The sequence below is a fragment of the Didymosphaeria variabile genome (assembly GCF_027946475.1).
Source record: "Didymosphaeria variabile strain IMI 356815 chromosome Unknown scaffold_2, whole genome shotgun sequence".
Classification (NCBI taxonomy): domain Eukaryota; kingdom Fungi; phylum Ascomycota; class Dothideomycetes; order Pleosporales; family Didymosphaeriaceae; genus Didymosphaeria; species Didymosphaeria variabile.
The window spans coordinates 544,163-569,378 of NW_026611621.1; the positions used below are offsets into that span (position 1 = coordinate 544,163).

General features: G+C 52.7%; 4 protein-coding genes across 4 annotated transcripts; 2 read left to right on the top strand and 2 right to left on the bottom strand.

Moving 5' to 3' along the window:
- Positions 1–11,656: 11,656 nt before the first annotated feature.
- N0V89_001869 (uncharacterized protein) lies at positions 11,657–13,745 on the bottom strand (the record flags this gene model as incomplete). The annotated part of the gene is made up of 2 exons (XM_056210680.1): positions 11,657–13,405; positions 13,455–13,745. 2 exons carry the CDS (start codon positions 13,743–13,745, stop codon positions 11,657–11,659), a joined length of 2,040 nt encoding a protein of 679 aa, XP_056074153.1.
- A 361-nt stretch (positions 13,746–14,106) lies between these two features.
- Positions 14,107–14,592, top strand: N0V89_001870 (uncharacterized protein; the record flags this gene model as incomplete). The annotated part of the gene is made up of 1 exon (XM_056210681.1): positions 14,107–14,592. One exon carries the CDS (start codon positions 14,107–14,109, stop codon positions 14,590–14,592), a length of 486 nt encoding a protein of 161 aa, XP_056074154.1.
- A 2,009-nt stretch (positions 14,593–16,601) lies between these two features.
- On the bottom strand, positions 16,602–18,312 carry N0V89_001871 (uncharacterized protein; the record flags this gene model as incomplete). Its single annotated transcript, XM_056210682.1, has 7 exons — positions 16,602–16,715; positions 16,768–16,992; positions 17,061–17,236; positions 17,295–17,583; positions 17,641–17,865; positions 17,914–18,107; positions 18,156–18,312. 7 exons carry the CDS (start codon positions 18,310–18,312, stop codon positions 16,602–16,604), a joined length of 1,380 nt encoding a protein of 459 aa, XP_056074155.1.
- Positions 18,313–20,430: 2,118 nt separating this feature from the next.
- On the top strand, positions 20,431–23,977 carry N0V89_001872 (uncharacterized protein; the record flags this gene model as incomplete). Its single annotated transcript, XM_056210683.1, has 12 exons — positions 20,431–20,583; positions 20,652–21,063; positions 21,130–21,464; positions 21,513–21,551; positions 21,601–21,648; positions 21,701–21,736; positions 21,890–21,974; positions 22,047–22,186; positions 22,239–23,145; positions 23,207–23,561; positions 23,608–23,902; positions 23,957–23,977. 12 exons carry the CDS (start codon positions 20,431–20,433, stop codon positions 23,975–23,977), a joined length of 2,826 nt encoding a protein of 941 aa, XP_056074156.1.
- Between the last annotated feature and the right edge of the window lie 1,239 nt (positions 23,978–25,216).

Genomic DNA, 25,216 nt, shown 5'->3' on the forward strand with positions numbered 1-25,216 from the left:
AACGAATCTTTAGGGTCTGCTCCCGTCTTTGGCGATTGTGCAAAAGGACACGTGAGTAAGTCATTGTCGCTATGGCCATACTTCCTTCACTGGATTCGCGACGCGATTACAGGAAGCCCTTCCTATTCAGGCGAGCCGAAAATTGATCGGGATGATTTGCAAGCATTTTGCGAGGGCTTGCGATCGCGCTGGCGTAATAATGTCATCTTCCAAGCCGGAATATTGCCCGCAGTGAGCCTAAAGCATTCTGTAGAAGAAGGTGACAGCGTTTGGATTGTGAATGGTTGTCGGACGCCCTTGATCTTAAGGAGTTCCGATCATCAACAGGAGCTATCCGAGGAGAAACACTCGAGGTCCAGTCTGGCTAAGATAGAGACGTACAAGATTTTCAGTTCATGCTACCTACTAGGACTTAAAGATCTCGACTGCTGGACTTCTGGATCCCCGAAAAGGCCGCTGGATTTCGACCCGTTTCGTGTAATGAAGGGCAAGTCAGCGGTCATTGGTATCGTCTAAGGAGAGCCGATGGCCATCAAGAACTTTGGTAGTGCTGAAGCCTAGGGGACTAGGGCAAAATCTGTTACTCTACGGTTGACACCATCTTTGTATGATACTCACCACAAGCCATAGTATAGAACTAGGAAAGGGTGTGAAGATGGGCAGTAGAACCGGACTGTGTTCAAGAACCTGAACGGGATGCTCGGGATCCAGAATACGACAGCTTCACAATTGGATGGACAAAGAATTACGTTAACCCAGTAACATAGCGCTAGAGAAAAGCAGCACCCTGCTGGCATAATACTCATCCACGCCTAGCAGCTACTGTCCATCACCGTATAGTAAAATAACTAATTATAATTAGATCTTTACTATCACCTTTCACCGCCCGCTCGAAAGTGTTTAGCAAATAAGCTTGGAGGAGACAGGTTCTCACGGTGTTTCACGGTGTCGTTGAGTGAAAAGTGAAAACGCGAATAGGACGTAGTACTCACGATGACTCCACAGACCACAATTTCCATATATTTCAATATCGCGGAAAAAAAGTCAGTAGCCAATCCTTCGTCAAGCTGCTTCTTCCGCAGCCTTAGCAGCCTCAACCTATCCGAGCCACAATGTGTTCATCCGTCCTGGGCAAAAACATCGCAATGTCGAGAATTGTCTTAACTTCTGCGCAAACCCCGAATATCCCATTTGAAGATGCAATACCACTTACATAAATTCCATCGCTTACGCATGCGCTGCGTTGCCTTCGAGTCATCCTCACTCGTACTTTCCCCAACGAGCACTAAAAGTGGGGCCCGATCCTGGTGGCCTGAGGTGGCAGTGCAGGGTGCCGAGTACCGAATCCTACCGACATACGATTTCAAATGCTGCATCTCCCGCGCAGGCAGCCACATGACGAAAACGACACTATATCAAGCGGTAAAACACACAAGAAGAGAAGAACGAGGGGAAAAGCGACGTCCGAAATAATTTCGAAGTCGAAAATGGCAGACGAGTCGATAGGAGGCACGAAGAAACGCACGAAAGAAGATAAAGCAACCCCCAAAGAATCATACGACGAGTACATCAAAGCGCTTCCTCCACCTTTCTGGGAGACGAAGAGACCGCCGCCGTTCTCGGAGTCGAAGACAAGTACGCCTCCGAAGAGAAGTCAGCAGGATCGGTCGGCGCAGGAGATCGCGGCGAGTATCAATGCAGTATGCGCTCCTGTGACTGCTGCAGACCGCGAAGAAGACGCGAGACGGAGCTCGAGGACGATGCGCGAGCGCTGGAAAGATTGGAAGACGAGTAAAAAGGAGAAAAAGAGGGAGGATGGACCGGATCTTCGACCGATGGAGCATGGTAGCCGTGCGAGGCTCAATGTATGGGGGTCCAATGTCACCGAACCGAAACGAAGACGATGAGTTAAGGAGAGCTCACGAAGCTCAAGTTCGTTGGGTAATCAATGCATTGATACATGAATGGAGCTCTTCCTCACGATCTTGACTCTGGATTTATGAATTCCTCGTGAATCTGACGTGTTATAAGGCAATCGCTGGGACTGTGGTGACTTGCTAGGTCAGATGGGTGTCAGATTTCTTACAGACGCCCTGATTTTGGTAGACCAAGAACTCGATGCCTGTAAGTTGCGTAATCAATGGGTTGCCCCTGGCATCAAGTATGTATGAATGTCCAGTACACGCACTAGCACATGACACATGTACGAGGAATGCGAGACCGCCTGTGTTGCTTGCACCGCTCTGCAAAGCTCAGATGCTATCTAAGATTTGCGAGGAGAAATCCGGTCTAGAATTGTAGTCGAGGGGTTTCTTGGCGGAGCTCTTCATGACAATTTCAAAGGGTGCGGACACCTGCTGTTTCTGCCCTTTGCAAGTACACAGAGGGTGCAGCGCCCGGTGTTCCAAGATTTTGGCTCAATGATAAAGGTGGGTGACCTAGCGTCCGCAGGCTCACTAGTTTTTGCAGCCAGGAAACGGCAGGCCACCCAAAAGCGCAATATCCAAGGGCGACAGGCTTTCAACCTAGAACCGCCGAAGTACGCATGTACCGTCATCTAGCATTAAGAACTCTCGGCTGCCAAAAAAGTATCAAAAGAACGCATGTGTCGTCGTTCGGAGGGCAGAAGTCTCGGCTACCAAAAAGTAGCAAAAGAACATGGTGCACATTGCCCATGAGAAACCCCAGTTGGATAAGGATTTACTTTTGTCGTGTATGTGATTCGAACGCAAGCAAGGACGTACCTGTTGACCGCCGAAGCTAACCCAATCCTCCACGGATCGCGGGCCTTGAACCTCTGATGAAAGAAGACCTCAACCGTTTAATATATATAGCTGTAAAGAACTGAGGATAGACCTTTGTGGAAGCTTGAAGGGGCGAGGAATTGAGGTGGGGGAGAGGCTGCCTTCACTTGTTTACACGGCGACGTGGTGTGGGCTCGGTTGTGCGTTGACGAGGCAGGAGAGGCAATCACCCCCTCCGCTGGAGCTACACGTCGAGGCAGCTAGCGTGTATTCGACAAACGTCGTAGCAAGGCCCTATCGAGAGTGCGGCGAGCATACAACTTCGACAGGGCTTGCCTTGCGTCTTTCAGGGGGTGTTCATGCTTCTCAAACGGTGTACCAACAAAATCAACGCATACATCAGGGTCGACAGCTTCCCCAAAGCATGCAGGACCCGCAGGATGTTGTGGTCCACACTTTACATTGCCATGGGCCTTGTCTCCCCATCGTGGAGGCCGATTGCAGGTGCGAAAAGCCACATGTGGGGTTTCCTCTCTGTCTGGCATGGCCTAAGCGCCTTTTCATGTTTTTGGCTCAAGGTGGAAGTTGATGATGACCACGCATACATGCAATAGGGGCTGTTCTTGCTCAAGAACTTTTGCAGACCCAATGGTTATGGCGTCGCAACAGGCATTGGCATGCCAGCTATGCCAAATCTGGGCTAATCGAGCCAGGGGTCATGTTGATGCAGCTTAAATGCTATGCGCTCAACTTTGGCGGCAAGTGAAAGATGGCCATGGTGTTCTTCGACCTCTTTTGCTCAACTTGCCGCCTTGCCCTCGTCCCTCACCCACACCCCAACCACCACGACTGCGTCCCACCACCGACACAGCGGGTTTCTTGCGACTAGGGACCTGTTGATATGGCAGATTTTCGGAGGCGAGGTAGCTTCGGCAGCAGGACACCCCGAGAGCGGCACCCTGGCGGCGATTGCGGGCGTGCCGCGGAGGATATACAAGGGGCGGATTCGTCCACCAAAGCGCGCCCTTCGACAAAAGGAGGGGGACCTCGTAGAGACACAATTATAAGGGCGTCGCCCTACTGAATCCAACCTCGAATAAGGTACGTCTGAGGTGCACCCGCCGGTTGTGCTAGGGCGCCGCAGCGGTTGGTTCAAAGGCCAGCTTGCCAGGCATACCACACGGTGGAAAACGTCCTTGCTATTGCCTTCGCGACCATGCCGGTCGCGCATGAGGTGCCGCTAACATGCTTCGTAGGCCTGAGTTGCGCATCGCCCCGAGCTTGCTGAGATCGACCGTAGCGTGAACGAACAGCCCTTCCACCGCGACACCTCCTACAACCAACAACGACCAGGCACGGCCACGCAGCAATAACGACAGGCATTCTGATTCTCGAGACGCCGGAATTGAGAAAGCTCCACGAACGCGTCGGCGCACCCCTTTCCCCACCGAGGGCGAATGCACGTGACAAAGCGGGAGGGCCCCAAGGCTCCTCGGAGACGGCGACATAGGCCTTGAGCCAATCGCGCATATTGTTGGATCCGAATCAGATAATCTTCTAAGCTCGAGCTTATTTCCTAGGTTCCGTAGTCTTTCTCCCAGGCGTGTGGTGTGCTGCTCGCGCTGCTGGGAATCAAGCCGCCGGACCGCAAGGCTTGTTGCCCACATTTTCACCTGAAATAACGATTGCGACTTCGATCTGCACTTCGGATCGCCTCTCATTTCGCAAGCAGGGCAGGCATAATGGTCGCAGCGGAATCGTAAGTAATCTTGTGTACGAGTTCCTCGCGGGCAGCCCGACTTTGCATTCTCTTTCGCACCCAAGACTAACTCTTTTACCAAGCGCAGACGGTAAGGTCCACTTCTTTGCTTCGAAAAGCTCAAGCATATATCGAAATCTCGAATAACGACCAGATCAACCTCCCTACCGAAGCGTATCATAAAAAGCTAAAAAGCTTGCGAAGAAGCTGGTCCCACGAGAAGGACAGAAATCCACAAATGTTCGTTTCTGATCGCTATCCTGGATCCGATATTGGCATATTGCGTATGGGAGGACTCCCTACAGAGCAGGATGGCGACTGGAACTGGCCATTGGTGCGGCAACTTCAAACTCGATATCGACATGAACCTTCGCTATCGATGTACACATGCCTGGCCAGGTGCCCGACAAGCTGAATCCCCTGTCTACTCGGCAGCGTCTATGGAAACGCCACAAGCTCGAGATCATTACCGCCAAGGCCTATGGCTTCCTTGACGTGGATCGTAAAGGGGAGTGGATTGATTATCCAAGGCCCCTGGTGGCAATGAACCCCACTCCCGCTGGACGTCTCGCTGACCGTACCAGAGCCGATACAATTCCGAGGCGCTTGGAACATCCTAGCCTAGGCGACAATGTACGATACGCTCTCATGACATCCGATAAACTTCTTGCGGTTCGATATCACATGACTTCAGGTCACACAGTCCGGCAATCTGGTCGAGCGTTGACAACGGCGGCGACGTGAAGGATGCTGAGCAACAACAGCCATCGTTACGGAATGCGTCCTCATGACGCTGTACACGGACTATGTTAGTGGCAGGAAGGCTCAGCTACCAGAGCGAATCATCATGAGAGAGGATGGGCTATTGCGAGTATCACTTCCGCTCACAAGGCTCAGACGATTCAACGTCACTCTTGATGGGCTTTCGCAATGCCCCGAAGAAGCCATGTTCGCTGATGGTGGTCGATATCTTTCTACAAGGACTTAATCGAAGGAGGAGCGACTGGCTTTTTTTGTGCCATCCATGGAAGCTCATCGATGCTCGCATCGTCACCCGGTAGTCTGGGCTCACCCCTCATGCGATCGATAACGGCCCGCCGAACCATTCCAAGATGGGAAATGTTGGTGCGCCGGTCCAGAATGGGCAGATATTGTTGGCTATTGCACTGAAGATACGTTGGCGATGATGGCAGAACCAAAGAGAGCCATGCGACTGAGATATGCCGACTTCTTCGCAAGGGTTCGAAGAGGCGGGACAAGCGCATAATCAGGAGCCGGGGTTAAAGCCAAGGGTCATAGTCGTGGTGCTGCAAGAAGTGCGAGGTTCCCGCAGGATATTGTGCCCGTTAATAAGCTGTATCAAGAAATTGAACATGATCCTGACATTGTGTCTCGCTTCAAGAGACACGCGGCATCGACGACTGCCGCAATCCACCAAGCAGGGTCTCCAAGGGAGGATTGTGGTGGAACCGATCCTCAGACCCAGACAAGAGCGGCTCCGAATCCGTGTGCTTGGCCATGCAAGAGAATAGTCTTTCACGGGTGTCGAAAAAAGTATGTGTGCCGTATCAAACACATTGGAAAAGCTCTGCATGGAGCTAGCTGACATCGATCTGTTCCCTGGCTGTAGAAGGAAGGACTTATCTTGCTTCAGCCTTTCGAAAGGTCTTTACAATGCATGCTGTCGTTTTGCATGATCGATATCGATATACAGTTTCTGGATCCTGCCCGAATGACTTCAGACGACCTTATCCGGTGACTGGCCCGAGACATTATATCGCGCATTTCCACTATCATCAGATTCCGGAATACCTTCGCGGGCTTCGGTGGGTCGTCCGCAATGATGAACGTTGTCGAAATCGTGCAACGACAACGTACCAGAGACCGCACGTGGGTCCAGAATGCGTTAGCATCAGAGATCCAGGCGAATCGTAAGCGCCAGAAATGTCGAAGTTCCCCTGGAGAGCGGCTGCACACTCGAGACGACTTTGAGATAGGCGAGCCCAGCCTCAGTGTCACGGCAACATGAGGGGCTCCATCTCTACCACCAGACCGCGAAGGGGTAACGCATATCTCCTGTTGTGGTCGTGACAATCCACACTGCGCACATCGCAGGTTCAGACTTCTCTAGGAGCATGTCCTTGACGTGTACCCAAGTCATATTGTACCAGCTGCAGGGCTGCTAGAGCAACAAGAAGGGCCGTCCCGATGGCTCAGTGTAGCAGCTCGGGTTCCTCTAGAAGAAGCCAAACAAGATTGCGGACCAGACTTGCATATGCGCCGGGATTTCAACAAAGCAGCATAGGGACTCGCAAGTCATGTGCAAACGGGTTTTCTCCAGTCCAGTTCCTGTGCAGTGTCATTGCACTTCCCGCAATTCCGACTCTTTCTACCCTGATGCGAGCTCTTGTTCAGGATGGCATTGAAGCGGCGTGTAATTATTCGCCCAACTGGGGCGATGACGAGCTTCTCTGCGCAGACTAAGCCTCCCAAAGTGCTCTTTCTGATACCCTGCTGCCGCCACTGAGGATCTCTGGCGGGCTTGTTGAAGTGTCTTCTTTGCGGTAGGCTTACACGGCTCGCCCCATCCTTTCGAGGGATGCCGCTGGCGTCTTGGCGCACTCTCCGATGCCTCCTCTAACAGCATGGATATGCCGATGTACCGCTGGTGTGCGAGGAAGTTTTGGCTGCCGACCTTGCGTGTGTTTGCCGCCGTTCGGGGGCGCTCAGAGAGGCCTTCGCAGCGCGGTATGTTCTCGTTGCGGGATGTTCTCCTCGCAGGACATTCTTCTCGTAGGATGTTCTCCTCGCAGAATGTTCTCATCGCATAGGGTTCTTATTGCAGGGGGTTCTTATCGCTAGAGCTTCCCGTCGCTGGAGCTTCTCATTGCTAGAGCTTCTCGTCGTAGGATGTTCTCATTGCAGGATATTTCTAGTCGCAGGATCTTCTAGTCGTAGGATCTTCTTATTATGAGGACGTTCTCGTTGTAGGAGGTTCTCATTGCAGGAGGTTCTTGTCGTGAGGGAGTGTTATCGCTGCCCCAATCTGCATCCTATCCAGCGAAAGTCTAGGGCTCGGAGTTCGTGCGGAGAAGGGGGTTGTGGATGGCGCAGGCTCGTCACGACCGCGGTAGTCGTGTTGGCACTATCGTTCAAGGTGGCCTACGATGGTTAGCTGGTAGCAATGCTGTGCTTCACATTGTAGCCCTCGGCACAAAGGCTAGGGCTTGGGCTTCGTGCCGGAAAGGGGGTTATGGATGGCGCACGCTCACCGCGACCGCGGTAGTCGTGTCGGCAGAATCGTTCGAGGAAGGCCTACACATGGTTAGCTGGCGGCAACGCTGTACTTCATGTCGTCGCCCTCGTCGCCTGAAGTTCTCGTCGAAGGATGTCCTAATCGAAGGATGTCCTCGTCGTAAGAGACTGTTATCGCTGCCTCTATATGCCCCTGCCCAGCGAAACGCTGGGAGGTTTAGAGGTCGTACGGAGAAGGGGGTTGTCGAAGGCGCAGGCTCGCGACGACCGTGGTAATCGTGTCGGCACAATCGTTCAAGGAGGACCTACACATGGTTAGCTGGCGGCAATGATGTACTTCATGTCGTCGCCCCCGTCGCATGATGTTCTCGTCGTAAGGGACTGTTGAGCTGCCTCTATATGCCTCTGCTTATCGAAACGCGGGGGGCTTGGAGGTCGTGCGGAGAAGGGGGGTCTCGACCGCGCAGCTTCGCGACGCGCGGTAGTCATGTCGGCACCATCGTGTAAGGAGGGCCTACACATGGTTAGCTGGCGGCAACGCTGTACCTCATGTCGTCGCCTCCGTCGCATGATGTTCTCGTCGAAAGATATCCTCGTCGTAAGAGACCGTTATCACTGCCCTATATGCCTCTGCCCAGCGAAACGCTGGGAGCTTGGAGGTCGTACGGAGAAGGGGGTTGTCGATGGCGCAGCTTCGCGACGCGGCAGTCGTGTCGACACCAATTTTCAATGAGGGCCTACACATGGTTATCTGGCGGCAACGCATGTCGTCGTCCTCGTCGCAAGAGAATATTGAGCTGCCCCTATATGCCCCTGCCCAGCGAAACGCTGGGAGCTTGGAAATCGTACGGAGAAGGGGTTGGTCGACGGCGCCGCCTCGCCACGACCGCGATAGTCGTGTCGGATCGTTCACGGAGGGCCTACACATGGTTAGCTGGCGGCAACGCTGTACTTCATGGCGTCGCCCTCGCCGCGAGCATCAGTTTTGTGCTCGAGTGTTTTGCGGTTTGATAGGCGCGACGCAAGAACCTACCGTCGAGGCTGTCGCGAAGCTGGGTCCGTTCGAGACCCAGAAAACGACGGCCGTGGATTGTTCAGCGAAGGGCGAGCTGCGAGAAGGCATCCTGCTGCAGGCCACGCAGCTGTTTTACGTGTCTGATCGAGCGTACAATGTTGGCGGGCGTGGGGTTGGCGTTAGGACGCGGATGGTGTGAGAGACAGTGGTTGTGGGGACGAGGAGAATGGCCATGGTGGACCCTCGACCTTCACCAGCTCCTCATGCCATGGCGCTCTACCCTCTGTAGCATGGCTGCGTCATGCTCGAGTACCGGACCAGAGTCAAGACTCGGTCAATGAGCGTAGGAAACTCGATCAGGCACTCGAACAAGTCGTTTCATGCAACAACGACTCAGAGTTTTGCCTGCGGGAGCTCAGAGAGGGGGCAGCTGCGAAGCCGTCTCTCGCCATCGTGCCGCCATCGTGCCGCCATCGTGCCTACTCCTCACGTCCCACGACAAACAACGAGACCCGCCAATGGCAACCACTGCTCCGGCTCTCTCCCTCCCCCTATACCGATTTGCGGCTTGCCAATACGCTTTTTTTCCTCTCCTCCTTCTTTTCGGCCTACGAACAGCCAGCGAGCGTGCGACGGTGCTGGGCAGCATGGCCAAGACTCGGTCAACAAGCGTACTACACTCGAGCAGATCGTTCCATGCAACGACTCAGAGCTTTGCCTCCGAGGAAGCTCAGAAAAGGGGCACCTTTAAAGCTAGCTCTTGCCAGAATGCCATCGTGCCTACTCCTCACGGTCCCATGACAGACACAAGGCCCGCCAAAGGCAACGACTGCTCTGGCTGTCCGCCTCCTTCTCCCTGTCTCTCGCTACATCGGTCTTCGTCTCTGCCGATACGCATTTTTCTCTCCTCCTATTGACGGCCTACCTAAACACGCGACCAGCGAGTGCGCGACGATGATAGGCAGCATAACATGGCGTCGGTGCAGGCGACGTTCACGATGTCAGAAATCTTCTGTGGGGGCTCAAGCGCATCATTCCCCACATCGGTAAGGCTTCCGCGCGCCATCAGCCACTACGACATGTGGAACGTACGCCCAACTGCTTGCTCCACTCTTTTCAAGCTTACTTTTACCTACACGATACCTCGAGGGAGCAACTGATACAATTTCATGACAATCAAGTGCTTGTGCTTCATGCAGGTCGTTCGCGTCTACAACACTCAGCAAGACGATCGAAGTTTGCCCGGCAAGCGAACGCGAAGGATCCTTCAGCGTGCGCACGGGAACGATCCTCCAGCATGCGACACCACGGTGCGCAAGACTTCAGTCTTCGGAGGTCGTAGGATATCAACAATGCCAAAGTCACGCATCGAACGGTGCGCAAGATTGAGTGAGCACCTTCAACAATCTATGCCCATGCGCAATGTACAGACCCATTCTAGATGCTGCGCAAAGCTTTAGCGCCAAGACGGGGTGTGGAATGGCTACGATCAACGGAGGAAGTGGAGAAGAACGGTGCGAACGGAGGATGTTGCAAGAGCCTAAGCAATCGTCGCCTATACAAAAGGTGGAGGAGAGCGATCGTGTGTAGCACACGAACGAGACGTTATGCACCATATCAACGGCGCCTAGAATGATCGCTCTCTCGTTGCACAAGATTACAGCCGCAACCCAATCCAGCATCTGATCCTGGTCTTAGCTGCATCCCGAACCGAAACCGACATGCCGGCCAGCACACCATCACCGCTACCCCTGCGCTCATCGCTCGCTCCTGCGCCTTGAAACTGCATGCTGCAACTAGCACTCCGGTCTTCTTATCTCTACGCTTCCTCCTGGCAAATCACACCGGCTTTCGATGCAGCCCAAGCGCAGCACGCAAGTATTGAAACTTTGGCGATTTATCGAATCTGCATGTTATCGGCGTAGAAATGTGCAGAACGGGGGGACGCACAAGGCAACGCTTGGCGAGCGACCTTGGAAGTGCTCGTATCGCACCTGCACAGTTCCGAGCTAGGGCGTTCGAGAACGATGCGACACACCTCAACGTGGAAGGAGACAACGGTGAAGCCTTGAAACCTGCAGGATACACGTGCGTGGTGCTATTTTCAGGTCCAAGCTCCCTGTTCGAGACAGATGGTTCAGAAGTGTGCCGCGGGCGGTCACATCGCGTCGCAGGAATACGAGGTCGCTTCTGGCGGCAGGATGGGCATGCGACGGCTCCAGACCACCCACAGTCGGGTTCACAACACCGAGTATCTGGAACGGGATATCGATCAAGGCACACGGTGGAGGATTTTCGTGTTTGGGGGTGGGAGTACGGTAATAAGGCGCGATTACGAGCATGCTGTTTGAGAGTAAGGGCGCCACATTGGCTACGTTGTCCAGCCTTGTTGCAACCACCAGCGATAAGAACTTGAGACAGAAAATGTATCTCCCCATAATTTGCAGTTTCGAGAAATCTGTGGATTATCGAAAGAGGCTGGCAGCCACAGGGTGAGAAGTTGAGATAGAGAATGCATCTCGCCATAATTTGCTGTTTCAGGAAGTGCGATACAGAAAAGGCTCTCAGCTTGTGGCTAGCGATGAATTGCTGTTTCGAGGAATTGCGCAATATTGGGAGAGGCTGGTAGCCACAGGGGGAGAACAGACTGCGATACTGTTTGGGTCTGACATCGAGGAAGCAAACGCAACATGGTCGATGAGGCACTCGGAAAAGAGCAAACAGCACGAAGACTCCGCTCAGCTTCCTCCTGGCGCAAGAGACAACACCAAATATCCCATGCAATTATGTATCTAGCATTCATAAGTACAAACATTAAACACAAAACATTACCCAATGCCCCACCTCCTATGTATCCGTTCTATATTCACAACCAACCTCTACCTACACCCCCGGAAGCTTGAACCCTCCCTGAGCCGGCCAGTTCCCCAATTGCGCCGGATCCCCTTCAATCCTCACCCACACCGCCTTACTCGGCACGCCTGTCGCACTCAGCGCGTACAGCTGGAACCACCCCGGCGGACACGTGTACTTGTCCGGCGGCGCCGTAACAGTGCACGATGTACCGCTGCACGCAAAGGCTGGGAACAGCGTACGCTGCCCCATGCTGTTCCCGTGCGTGGACCCCGTTGCGCCGAGAAGAGATACCCGGGCGATGGGCTGGTCAACAGTAAACGTGTAAGTCCCGCTATACACCCAGTCCGACTGTGCTGAAGGGAGTGTAACGACGGGTTGTACGGGGCTACCCATGAGGTACGGCGGGATGAACACCTCTACGCGGTACTCCTGCGGGAAGCGGTCGTCTTCGGGGTCGGATCCCGAAACCAGAACGCGGCCGTCGTCCATGAGGATGGCTTCGGAGTGGTACATGCGGGCGACGGTTGTGTTTGCCAGGACGGTGAAGCGGTTGTTTAGGGGGAGCGTGGGGTCGTAGAGGACGGCGTTGAGGTTGGGGTCGGAGCCCTGGCCGAAGCCGGCTTGGCCTTGGTGGGCGCCGTTGAGGATGAGGTAGGTGCCGTCTGGGAGGGCGACCATGCAGGACATTACGCGCTTGGAGGGCTGCTCGGTGTTACTTTGAGATGGTTGTGAAGAAGGGGGGGTGGACGGGCTTACCATGCGTTCGAGTGTCCAGTTTGCGTTCGGGACGTCTGGGGCTATGGTCACGCAATTGTCGAGCGCGAACCCTTGGTAAGGCGTTGAACCACCGCAGATGAGAACTTTGAGCGGAGCTGTGTATGGCGCAGTCTGTGGTAATAGGACGGCAGTGCCCTCATTGGGATACGTTCTCCCCCCGTCCGGTCTGTTCACGGCGGCAGGAACGTTGGGTAGTTGCTGCTTGACCTGTAAAGTGACTTCGTCGAGTATGGCGGCTTCGTTGTAATACTGTATGAAGATGCCGCCGCTGGGCAAGACCGCTAGGAAAGGGTACAGATTGTTGGGATCCGTGCGCCTCAGGTAGTCGGCGTATACCACAGGCCCCTGTGTTGGTAAGATTTCCAGTGTAGGAATCGCGGCTCCATTTGACCCTTCTTCGCCACCAACAACTAGAATGGTACCATTTGCCATGATCATTGCAGTCGGATACCATCTTCCATTCTGTAGCTTAAGCACCTTTACGTTCTCCTGCCAGTCATTCTGTCCCCAGTGGCCAGGAGAGCCATCTGGCCAGTAAAGGCGAACCCCATAAGTGGCATCTAGAGCCCATCCTCCGACATTGAGCTGACGACCTGCTTTATCCGGTAATGTAAGAGAAGCGGAGCAGAAGACATCGGTCTTTACATGCATCGGTCGCCAGGCGCCGGTGAAATTATTAAGCTGGGCGATGTCTAGTTCGTAGGCACCGGTCGAGTTTGGAGGTCCTGTTCCGGATTTTTCGAGGAAAGTAACCTTGCCGTTTCGCGCAGCTTGAGTGACAAGAGGGACAACTACGCCGCCAATCAAGAATTGGTATGCTCCCGCAGCATTTCCGGATGCGTAATTCCATTTAGCAAGATTTGGACCCGTCCACTTGTACAGCGAAAGACGACGGGATCCTCCACAAAGCGTTGTCGCATTTCCCGAGCAAAATACTGAGCAATCCGACTCAGGAGCGCTAGCAGCATTTGCGGTTTGGATATCCCCCAAGTCACCGCACTGGATTCGGTCAGTCGATGACGGACGTAGGAACTAGGTTGGGGCTTACATAGCACTCGTTGCCGTATTCGAGTCCGCCATAAGCATACCCAAAGGCGGAGCATTGACTAATACAGTTGTTCGCTGTGTTGTTGTTGTTCAAAATAAGCTGGTAGGGAAGCGCCCTCACGCCGCCTGGAGCGTCGTCACTAAGGCATCCAACGTACTGCCAATTGTTGGGTAATCCAGTCGTTTGCACTTTTGGAACGGCGTATACGGTGAGGTTAGCAGTACTGTTAGAGTAGACACTCAGTCTGTTGCCGTCTCCACAGAATTCTTTGGCGTTCCCGGCACAAGGCATGTTGCAGTCTGATTGCTGTCCCATAGCGGCTCCGTTCGAAAGATAATTCCCGCAAGAACATTGGGAAGCATATTCAATACCTGCCACTCCAAACCCGTTAGCTGTACAGTTTCCGATGCACCTTTCGACGGTCATGTCGTTGGCTTCCGGTAGTTGAGTGGCGAAGACTCGCCCATTTGCGTTGTCGATCCAGCATCCTTTATAGTGCCAACCGACAGGGAGAGGTGTAGGAACTCCAGTCACTGTAGGCGCAGAGCTCGTAGAACTTAGCGAAATTGACGTAGAAGATGTGTTTAGACCAGATTTTGATGTTATCGTTGATGTTGCTATTGTAGAAAACGTTGATGTATCAGTAGATATGATGGTGGAAGAGCTCACTACCCCCTCAGATGACGTCGAATTCGTCATAATCGTAAGTTCTACAGACGATGGCGAGCTCATCACAGCAGTCGAAGAGGGAGCTGAAGAGCTGATCGGGGCTGCAGACGTTGCGGAAGAGCTCATGGTGAGAGTAGAAGAAACCGGAAAACTTGATGACAAGCTGAGGGCTGTGCCCCACGAAATAGTTGAAACTTCCGGTGCAGAAGATGAAGATACCACCGACGATGTGATTGATGATGTAGGCGCCATTACCGAGCTTGATGGCGATGCTGTAGAAGATGCAGATGAAACAACCGAAGATGAGCTTTGGACAATACTTTCAGACGTTGAAGAAGGCGTAAGAGAAGACACCACTGTCGACATTGATATGGTCGACATCTCGATGGAGGATAGTGAGCTCGAGCTTGGTGGAGGCGAATTTGTGTACAAATTCAGTCTGTCCGGCCCGCCACAGTATTCTGTTTGATTGCCGTTACAAAGCTGTTCGGGTTAGCTTTCGAACCAGCAAATTTTGTTAGAGTCTGTTTGAAGGATTTTGAGCAGATGACGATTGCCGCATTAAGTCGCTTACCGTGTTGCAAGTATCTTGATCTAACGCTATTGCTGCCCCATTGTGCAGGGAATTACCACACCCTGTAGGAGGCAATCAGTCTTTGGTCCTCAGTATGTTCTCAGATAAAGAAACAGTCTTACAGCATTCTCCGTAGTACTCCAGGCCCGCATATGCGTAACCGCCGCTAGAACAAGCAGATACGCAGTTTGCGACTGTGCTGTTTTGGTAGCCACCAGGAAAGGTACCTGAGACTTCTCTATCGAGTGTTCTTCCAGCCCCATCATCACTGTCGCGGTTTGTTAGCACAAGAACAAGATTTAGCCGTAACGTGGGTAAGAGCAAGGCACTTGCGGATGAAAGATTTAAATTGCCAACAGATTAAGTTTGAATGATGCTCTGAGGCATGGTCATCTGACAAAGGGGGCTGGAACATAGATGGCACATACGTATAGCAACCAAGACTTCGGTAGCCATTCAAGCCAGGATTGACGTAAGGCGGTCCTTGACTAGTAACGGTGTTGTTGAAGACTGTCAGTCGGTTGGGTCCTCCGCAGGCTTCTTTCGAATTACCTGATGATCTTTAGTGCAAGTCACACAGCTAGTCGGGGTAATACATACCGCTGCAGCCATAATTACAGTCCGCATCTTCGGTTAACTTTGCCGCAGTGCTTAGTTTACGCCCACAATAGCATTCCTGAGAGTATTCCGTGCCTGCGAAAGCATATCCACCTTTTGAACAGAAGTCTATACAATTAAAGTTGGTCATGTTGCTGCTGGTTGTGCTGGCATCGTTCAATGAACGAGTTCCGATATCCCTACGTCATATAAGTTGTAATGTTCAGTACCACCTATGGCAAGGCATACGTGTAGCATCCTGTGTAGCCCCAGTCGTCCAGAGGGGACGTTGGGACAACTAAGGATTGTGAAAGCGACGAACAGGCCTAACACGATGTTGTCAGTTTTTCCCATGCGAAATGCTTGCTCGATTATCAGGTTCATACATATGAAAGTAGTAGTATGGCCCACGAGCTCGTTCGATGGCTGCCAGAGCCCATGATGAGTTCAAAGACGGAGTAGGTCGCGAATGACGATCATGAAAGCAGTAACAATAAGATATTCCCTCAAAGAGCGCTGATTATAGCTATCCACACGGCTGCACACGAGGTTTACCGATGACACCAAGCTCTAGCTGAAGACTTGCAGTTCGGCTCTCGTGGCTGATCGACCACACCGTCTGCTTTGGGGAGCACGGGCTGGGCTATTGCGTGTGAGAGTCCGTAAGCTTGTCAAACAGTGGCGAGCCATTAGTGTGTGATTTTGCGCCCATTGTGGAGTAGGCCATGGAGTCTGCGAATCTCGTGAGATCCAACACCTTGAAGTGGATATGCTCGGCTGATGACTATCGACTTCATAGGCTGAACGGACCATGCCAGCTGGAAGGGGCCTATGGTGATCATGCATGATGTGCAGATACGAATTTTAACGATGCAGGGTGTGTTCGGCATAGGGCGAATTGGCGCCAAGTGGGTGTCGGTGAAGGACGGGAATAGCGGCTGAGGTCTATTGCAAAGAGGCGAGACTGAGGGTCTCGACGTGGGTGACAGCGAGCCGTCCCATGTCATCTCGTATCAAGGCCGCGTCCGTGCGCTGCGCTAGTGAATAGTCGGCACGGCCCTAGCGTCCGCCATGGTTGCCGATCGCTCGATGCTCGTGCATTGCTTTGGGTCTTGCACCGATTCACAGTTCATTTCTTCTCGCGCGAAGCAGTCATCGTAGTGTATCTTGAAATACAAATCTACCCAGAACATTACCCATTATCCCAAGAAGTTGTTACAATATGGAAAAGGCACAATCGTTGTCTAGAACACGCTCAACCCCATGTCAATAACGAGGTGCAGAAAGGGAATGCGAGCGTCCACCCGCTAGCAGGCGCCTTGACTCCACATCTTAACAGATTTGACGGTAAGTCCGCGCTTGTCGCCCTCTCCCCACGTCGGAAGCCAATTGGTCATGCTGTCGAAGAACTCTTTGGGTGCCTGAGCAGTTAGTGGATGTTGCCGTAAGAGAGTTGTAGCCTCATTCGCTTACCGTGGGCGACTCGTTACCCCAAGGCTTATTCCCTATGCCTTCATTGAAGAACCCGTTCGTACCGCCAACGGCGACGTTTAGGATCAGGTAAAATGGCTGGTCGAAGGGCGTGTTGCTCCTTCCCGTGTTTGCCCACGGATTGTAGAGAGCCGAGTCATTTACCAGCTTCTCGCTGAAACCTCCACGATTCCACATGAGCTTGTTGAATTTGAGGAAGAAGACTTGCTGTACGAACGTCAGAAAGTGAAGGCAAGGACTAAGCCGACCTGTCTAGAATAATAGTAGGTACGCACCAAGAGCCTTGAGTCAATATATGTAAAGAGGTAATCTTCGCTCCATTCTACGCCGAATGTATGGAAGGCCTCAGTATAGTCAGTGCGGCGAACTTGATGTTGGCCGCTCGTCTTGTAGAAGCCGTCAACTTCGGGTAGTGGACCCCAATGCAGTGCACTGATGATCGAATCTCGACCTAATGTTGGCGCATATTAAGCGCTTGTTACAGACGATGGGAGTTCATGGCAGCTTACCTCCACTAGTATAGTTGTCCCCAGCATTGCCTCTGCTCTCGGCAATATCAATTTCGCCCGAGCGTGGCCACTCGCCATAGGTATCGTTCTCAGGCATCATCCAGATCGCTGGCCAAAGCCAGTCTCCCTGAGGCATCTTTGCCACAACTTCGACCTTTCCAAAGGTTATCGTCTTCTTTCCTTTTGTAGAAAGACGAGCGCTGCGCACAGGGTTGACGATAGTCCCAGCGGTCTTGTTCGAACGAATAGAGCAGTTGTCGATGCCTTTTGTTGTACAAGTACCATCGGTCTTGGAGATGTGAGGTCAGCTTATACTCAGTGAGTAAGCAATGGGACTCAGACGTACTGTCAGGTTGAGCACATAATTATCAATGAGTTGGTCTCTTGTGATGTCGGTGCTTTCAGTCGTCAAGGTAGGCACGATATGGAGACCGTCAGCGTCTGTGTAGGCGTTTTTTGGATCATCTGTGGTCCATTCGAACGTGCCGCTTCCGAACCCTCCTCGTTGGATTTCGTACTGCCAAACGTCTTTGTTGATCGTGGAGAAGTCGTCTTCTAAGATTAAACAGTACTAGATATGTGTCAGCTGCGACTGGTGTAACTGCTAAGGGTATCTGACCGAATGGTTCGTCACGCTAGCAAATGCTCGATAGCAGATGAATGCGCCAATGGCAACTCCTAAAACGACGCTTCCATAGAAGATGGTCTTCTCCCATTTCAATTTGGGATGTTTTGAGAGGGCCCATGGCTTTTCATCGTATTCACCTGGCACCAGGCGTGCGCTTTTGAACCTCCTTCGCGGTTGTTGCGAGCCTGGAACTTTTAGCGGATATCACAACACAACACCGCATTGTTACGTACCGTTCACATCTGGCGGAGGGCCATAAGAGACCCCCCGTCCACTCGCACTTTGATCACTGACTGACGGGGCACGACTGTGCCTGAGGGGTGTGGAGAAGGGATTCGTCCCTGAATTGGATTGGATTGCTGGTGTGTGAACGGAGGTTCTGCTTGACATTGTATTGAAACAATCGCTCGGCGATTTTCTGGCAGGCACCGACTGCAGTATGAACAAGGGATTTTATCCAAGTATTGTATATCCGAAAGGTGAGATTATCGCCAGGAAATGATAGGCATCATGCATCACATATCCAAGTCTGTACCCGAAAGGACCTAGATCTTGCGTCCAACCATCGAAGGCGAGGTTCAGCTCGAGCCATGGAGCTGGCCCAGGTCGGTGGCAGTGACAAGGACGTACCGCCGCGAGCCTGGGCCTGGAGATTGCCGGTCACACTGCATCGCGTGCGAAGCTGTTGTGCGTGCAGCGCGTGGGGGCCTGAGTGCTGTCGCCACCGTCTCCCACCCGCTTGTGTTGAATATAGGGGAGGGATTCTGATAGCGGCTACACGGACAGCGTCCCCGTCTAATAACGCATCGGTCGAAAGAGGAAGTCATGAAGCAGGTGCAGGGGAGCTGCGTTCCTCCGATAGCATCACGGCTCGCTTAGCGTTGCGCCACAGCGGGTTGGGCAGCGCATCACCCGTCGCTCGACAACCGTTCTGCCGTCCAACGTCTCCCGCCCCCTCGTGGACGCTTGGTCTTCCGTGCACACGACAGCGTCGCGCCAACGCTCTCGATAGCAAGTCATGTAAGTTGTCCATGACACTCAGCCTTGTACTTCCTGCACGTCTAGCGCGGCAGGGCACCGCTTGATTGCTGCTTACTGCATCTCCTCAGTGACCCGTTACCTCTCGACTCTCCCGTACATCTCCAACGTCACATTCCCATTCTGGTCTGCTAAAGTTTTTTGTTGTACCAGTCTCGGTCATGAGGCTGAAGAATCCGTTGCTCTTCTTTCCCATGACGCTTCGTATCGGTCCCAACGTTTCGGTTCCGTCTGCCGCCAGCCACACGGTTCCAAACCGACAAGGTATTAGATTGGTTTGCCTAAACGCAACGTTCTATTGAAAGCCTGCCCTTATCTTCCGCCTCAAGGACTCTCTCTGCGTCTGCATCCTGCAGCCACCAATACGATCATCACATTCCCGTCATTCGCCCCTGGTTGTGAAACCCAAACTCTGCAGCCGATTCCTGTATCTTGGTTGAGGACATGCTCTAGAATTGTGTGGCTGTTGATACGAAGACGGCATCCGTTCCTGACTATCGGATCGGCAATGCCATACTTTGAGCACGAATTGGACGAGGCGGTCGCCCATCCCGATTCGCTAGCCTATCCCTGCGATAGTGGTATGCACAAAAAACCAAGAATCGTGCATCTCTGTGCATGAGCTTCTTCCATGGTTCGGACACTCTAAGCATCCAGGACTTCAGCTGCGGTATTGCTTCCATCGCATCCGTGCCACGAAGCCAATTCCGGTGTGCATCTTCTTGTTCGAGACAAACGACAATGACCCACATCGGTTAGGCAGTACAAACATCGCATCGCACAGCTTACTGCAATGGTAGCTGTCGGTTGCTAAAAATGATCACACAAGATCTGGATTGCCTCTACCACTCGGCACTTGCTGGCTCTGATTAGACGGAAAATCTTGATAGAATAGTGAGGTGTCTCAGACTGCATGACTGGGCACAAGTAAGGTGTATGGCAATTTTCATTCACTCGGCATGTTGCAGCTCAGTAGCCACCGCATGTCTCCGACTCCATCCCTAGAGATACAAGGCATCGTTGTGAGCATAAGCTCGCCTCGGTGTTACGCAGCCTGAGGCAACGCAGTGTACTTTTTGAGTCTGCCCAAGGTAACAGAGGGTATCGGCGTTCTACTGCATGTGAGTTCACACGAGCTTCGGAAGGCGTTTACCATGGAGCCATACGTTCCTTACGGCCAGCCGCCCGGTCAACAGACAACTCTAGAACGTCGGATGCTCCCTATCTCGTTGCCTGTGCTCGCTTGGCCTGGATGATTAACGTGTTACCCTTGCCAGGTCAATGCACAGTGCATAACAGGTCAGGCTTTCGATGCAAACATTAAGCGACTGACAAGGTCGTATGCCGTACCCTGTCATGAATGTCGGGACAATCCTCCATCCCAAAACTTTCTTAATGTCAACACCTCCGTGAGATACAACGAATTGCACCTCTCTGAGCTGCGATCACCTCTCCTCCAGTGTCCGAACAATGGCCTCAGGACGTGTTGAACGCGAGTCACAAAGCTCGTCAATGGAGTCCGCAGTTGCCAAACACATACGGCCTGCTTTGACATATCGAGACAGTGCCGGCTCTAGCATTGCTTCAAGAGGCAGCAATGGCGGTGATCGACATGATGTGATGGTGAGTGGAAGTTCAGGAGAACGTGCTGCCAGTATACTGTAACACTCACTGAGTTGATTCACGCACAGGTCAAGTTCCTCTACAGACGTGCGTCTCAGGCGAAATGGTTGGAGCCTCCACAAGACGAGTACGGTGTCGTAGATGGCGGCGCAGCAAATCTTGGTGTCCTCCTGCGACGCGCCGACGGCATCTACACCGGAGAGCCTCTCTTTCTGAACCCGGATCTCGTACGCGCTGTCGAAAGGCTCGGCGTAGCAGTAGCTTTCACGATGTCTTCCGAAATCACACACGCCCTGCTTCAGCAAATCACGCCTTTCCAGACCGAACTCTCGCTTGATCCGCGAGGCTTTGTTCTTCCTATCGTGAACTCGGTACGTGATATTGTTACTGGAAAGGTCACGGTATCCCGAGATGCGTACGTATGTTTGTGTCGGCAAGAACGGATGGTGTTAGTCTGGGGCGACACTGTCCCAGGAATCCGTGAGTAGTTGCTTCTCCTTAATTGGAAGAGAACCCAATGGAGCGACATGTGCTAATTGCAGACAGTCGCTCACGGGACTGATATCGAGACGCGACTGCTTGGGCTGGTCTGGGGATCGCATATCCCTTCCTACAATCCCACTCCTCCACTTCAGTACACTCCGCAACCATTGCCTTCGCCACCAGTGGAGACACCAAATGGAGCGAGAACATCAATGTTTCCCATCTCAGCACACATGACAGGAGGCATGCCTTCTGAAATGAACGAGAAGATCATTGCCATCGACAGGGCGCTTGAAGTTGAAGAGCTAGGAGACCAAGCGTACGACCCAGATAAGGAAGCTGAACTGCCCGAGCGCCAATTTTTACTGGTACACGCTGTGACTATTGGCATTGCCATGGTGAGTCCCTTCTGTCCGAATATTCGGCATCGACACTAATGCAGGAAGGTCCTGGTCATCGTCGTGGAAATGGCCTGCGTCGCAAAGGTTTGACTTCTCCCGCATTATGCAAGGCACGATCCTGACCAGATTCCAGCTGCTGACCGAATACCGGCTCGATGGAGGCATGATTCGCTTTGCGCTGGTAAGTCGTCGATTTAATGAACCGTTGTACGCATAGCTGACGTTGAAACAAGGTTGCCACTATCCCACTGTTTGCATCGTTCTCACTGGTAGGTTGCGCCCACGTTTTCTTACCGACCGTTGTGCGCTTGCGCATTGCTCAGCTTGGTGGCTGGCTGATCGCGCAACACGAGTTCGCCTCTTACTGCCGATTTGGCCTCACGACCTGTCGATCTTCGAAAACCCGACTAATGCGGCCGTAGTTTTTCTTCATCGTCATTGGCGGTTCTTTGGGTCAGCTTTTTGGTCCCCTTTCGGGTTTGCAAGGAAATAGTCTGTACTACTCAGGTATGTTCCAGTCGACCGTTGGGAAGAATGGTCGTGACAACCCTGACTCAAGCACAACTAACGAATTTCCAGGTGTCAAGCCGAAGCGAATGCGCCACCAGGACTACGAACTTCCACATGTCACAATACAGATGCCCGTCTACAAAGAAGGCTTGAAAGGCGTCATTATCCCCACTGTGACCTCACTACTGGCTGCTGTAAGGTACTATGAGGTAAGAATCGTATACTAGGGAAAATGGTATCATGTTAACTGGGATTCTTTAGCAACAAGGTGGCACCGCTTCAATTTTCGTCAATGAAGACGGTATGCGATGTGTCGCGCCTGAGATGCAAGAAGCACGAAAAGCATTCTACGAGCTCAACAACATCGGCTGGGTTGCTCGTCCGAAGCATCATGAACACAAGAAGGAGAAGTCCGGCTGGTTTTCAAAGAAGAAGGGCGACGACTCCGAGAAGGGTCCAGACACGGAAGAGATATTTATTCGCGCGGGTCACTTCAAGAAAGCTTCGAACATGAACTATTGCCTCGACTTTTCGCTGCGCGTAGAAGACGAACTACTCCGACTTCTAGGTGAGCGAGCCCAAGAACGCGGCTGCTCATCCGACGATCTTACCGTTGAAGACGAAGATGAGATGTACGAGCGAGCCATGAACGCAATGCTCGAGAAAGATGAAGGCCGAACTTGGGCTGCAGGAAACATCCGCGTGGGTGAGGTCATCTTGATTGTCGATTCTGATACTCGAGTGCCAGAGGACTGTCTGCTATACGGCGCACTAGAGATGCATGAAAGTCCTGAGGTTGCTCTAATTCAGCACGCCAGTGGTATCATGCAGGTCGTCAACAACGTCTTCGAAAACGGTATCACTTACTTTACCGACTTGGTATACACCTCCATCCAATACGCCGTCGGGAACGGTGACTGTGCGCCTTTCGTTGGACACAACACGTTCATCCGTTGGAAAGCCATTCAGAGCATCTCATTTGAACAAAATGGCTCGACTAAGTTCTGGTCCGAGCACCACGTCTCGGAAGATTTCGATGTCAGTCTTCGTTTGCAGATCAACAAGTTCGTCGTACGGCTTGCTACCTACCACGATGGTGGTTTCAAGGAAGGCGTGTCGCTCACGGTATATGATGAGCTTGCTAGGTGGGAGAAGTACGCTTACGGCTGTGAGTACCCTCTGTATCCCTACGTATGAAGTGCGTAAACACTGACATGTACTTACGCTAGGCAACGAACTCGTCTTCAACCCTGTTATCTACTGGTGGCGGCGTGGACCCATCACTCCACTCTTCTGGAAGTTCCTCTGGAGCCCAATCAAAGTCACATCCAAGATGACTATCCTTGCGTACATCGGAACCTACTACGCCATCGCGTCGGCCATTCCCCTCTCACTAGCCAATTACTGCGTCGTGGGCTGGTTCACCGACGACGTCGACCAGTTCTACATCACCAGCTGGAAGATCTTCGTCGGCATGGCCGTCGTCTTCAACGTTCTCTCACCCCTCGCATACGCCATGTTGCGCCATCGTCTAGGCAAAAAGACGTTCTTCTGGTCGCTCTGGGAGACTATCAAATGGATGCCGTAAGTAACCCACCTGTCCCCTATCCCACCGACTCACATCCCACAGCTTCTTCCTCCTCTTCTTCGGCGGCATCTCCTTCCACCTTCTCAAAGCCATTTTCTGCCACTTCTTCAGCGTGGAAATCGAATGGACGGCCACCGTCAAGGAGCTCACCGAGTCGGGCTTCCGTGTAGGTCTTGACCGTATCGTGCGCGACTTCAAATGGATGTATATGTTCTTGCTGCCTATTATCGGAGGCATGATCTACTGCGCGTCCTTTGCACCAAGGGGTTGGACGGTTAGCGATTTTACGGCTATTGTGCCGCTGGCCAACCAGGTTGGGTGCCATGCTTTACTACCGGTGAGTATACTTCCTGCCTTTGTAGATGAGGAAAACATGGCTAACTTAGGACAGTTTGCACTGGGTCTTTTCTAAGGGTGCTGAGTAAGGGATGTATCTTGAATTTCCTTTGGGGTTCTATGGGTTAGTATAGTTACGGCCTCTTTGGGAACTTGGGAACCTTAGATTAGAGATCACAGGATATAATGAGGGCTACATAATGGGTACGATCGGAGTTCGTAACGTAATATGGTCTCAGAAGGGCACATAATCTCAAATCCTCTTTCTATGTCCACAAGTCTGGTACCCGCAACTTCCACGTTCGTGCCTCTATGATCCAGCGATCCTAAATTCCCACGATGAAAACCACAGCTCACTGACCTCTCTCACCTCACATTTCCCTGCCTTACAACCCCATACACCCACCTCTACCAGCCACGCCATTCTAGAACCCGAACCCGATCTCGTATCTACACATACCCCCCAGCATACCCACCACCCCACCCAGATCGCACGCCCCCAACTCACACCCACCGCCCCATCCCCAGAACAACGCACGCACAGACCCACCCCTCCCAATCCAGCATCCAATACCCAGAAGCGGCACGCAGCCGCCTGTTGGGCTCATCTTATCATCGTATATGCACGTCCCATCCTACCCGCCATCTCATCTCGTCTTCTCGAACGGGTACTAGCATGGTAGAGTGCGTACGAGGGTACGATGTGCATGCAGCTGCTGACTGATGGCTTCGCGAGACCTTCGCGAGATAGATAGATATCTATCTTATGCAATGATATGCATGCCTCAGACCATGCACCCGGTTGGGCTCTCGTCTTCGGACGGGACGGGTCCGGGAATGGTTAGGATACGGGACCGAGATCCAGGTTGTGTTTGAGCCGGGGTGCGGGCCGCGGTGCATGTGTTCGGTATCGTATATGTGCGTGTGGAATCTGCTTTGGGACGTGGACCTGGTCGAGCTGGATGTGCGAGTGGGCCAAGTGCGGCTGAGGAGAATCATGGGTGTCGGCGTGTGGCTGCCTGGTTGGGGGTGTGCATGGCGTGGGATGTGTGCTTTGCGTGGTGTTGTGATTCGGATGAGGTGGCAGTCGCTACGATGGTTGTCTGTCGGTCTCGCCGAGACAGCGCAGTGTCTCAATGCGTCTTATCACATATGTATGTCCTCGGACGAAATGCTCGATTCAGCAGAAGATCAAGTACTCGCATTGCAGCTACTTCGTACACGTTGTATTGTGCTGTTGCAATACAGACACGACACAAGCCCCGCCTCCAAACCATTAAGCACAGTAGACTTGAAATCTCCAAAGCGAAAGATG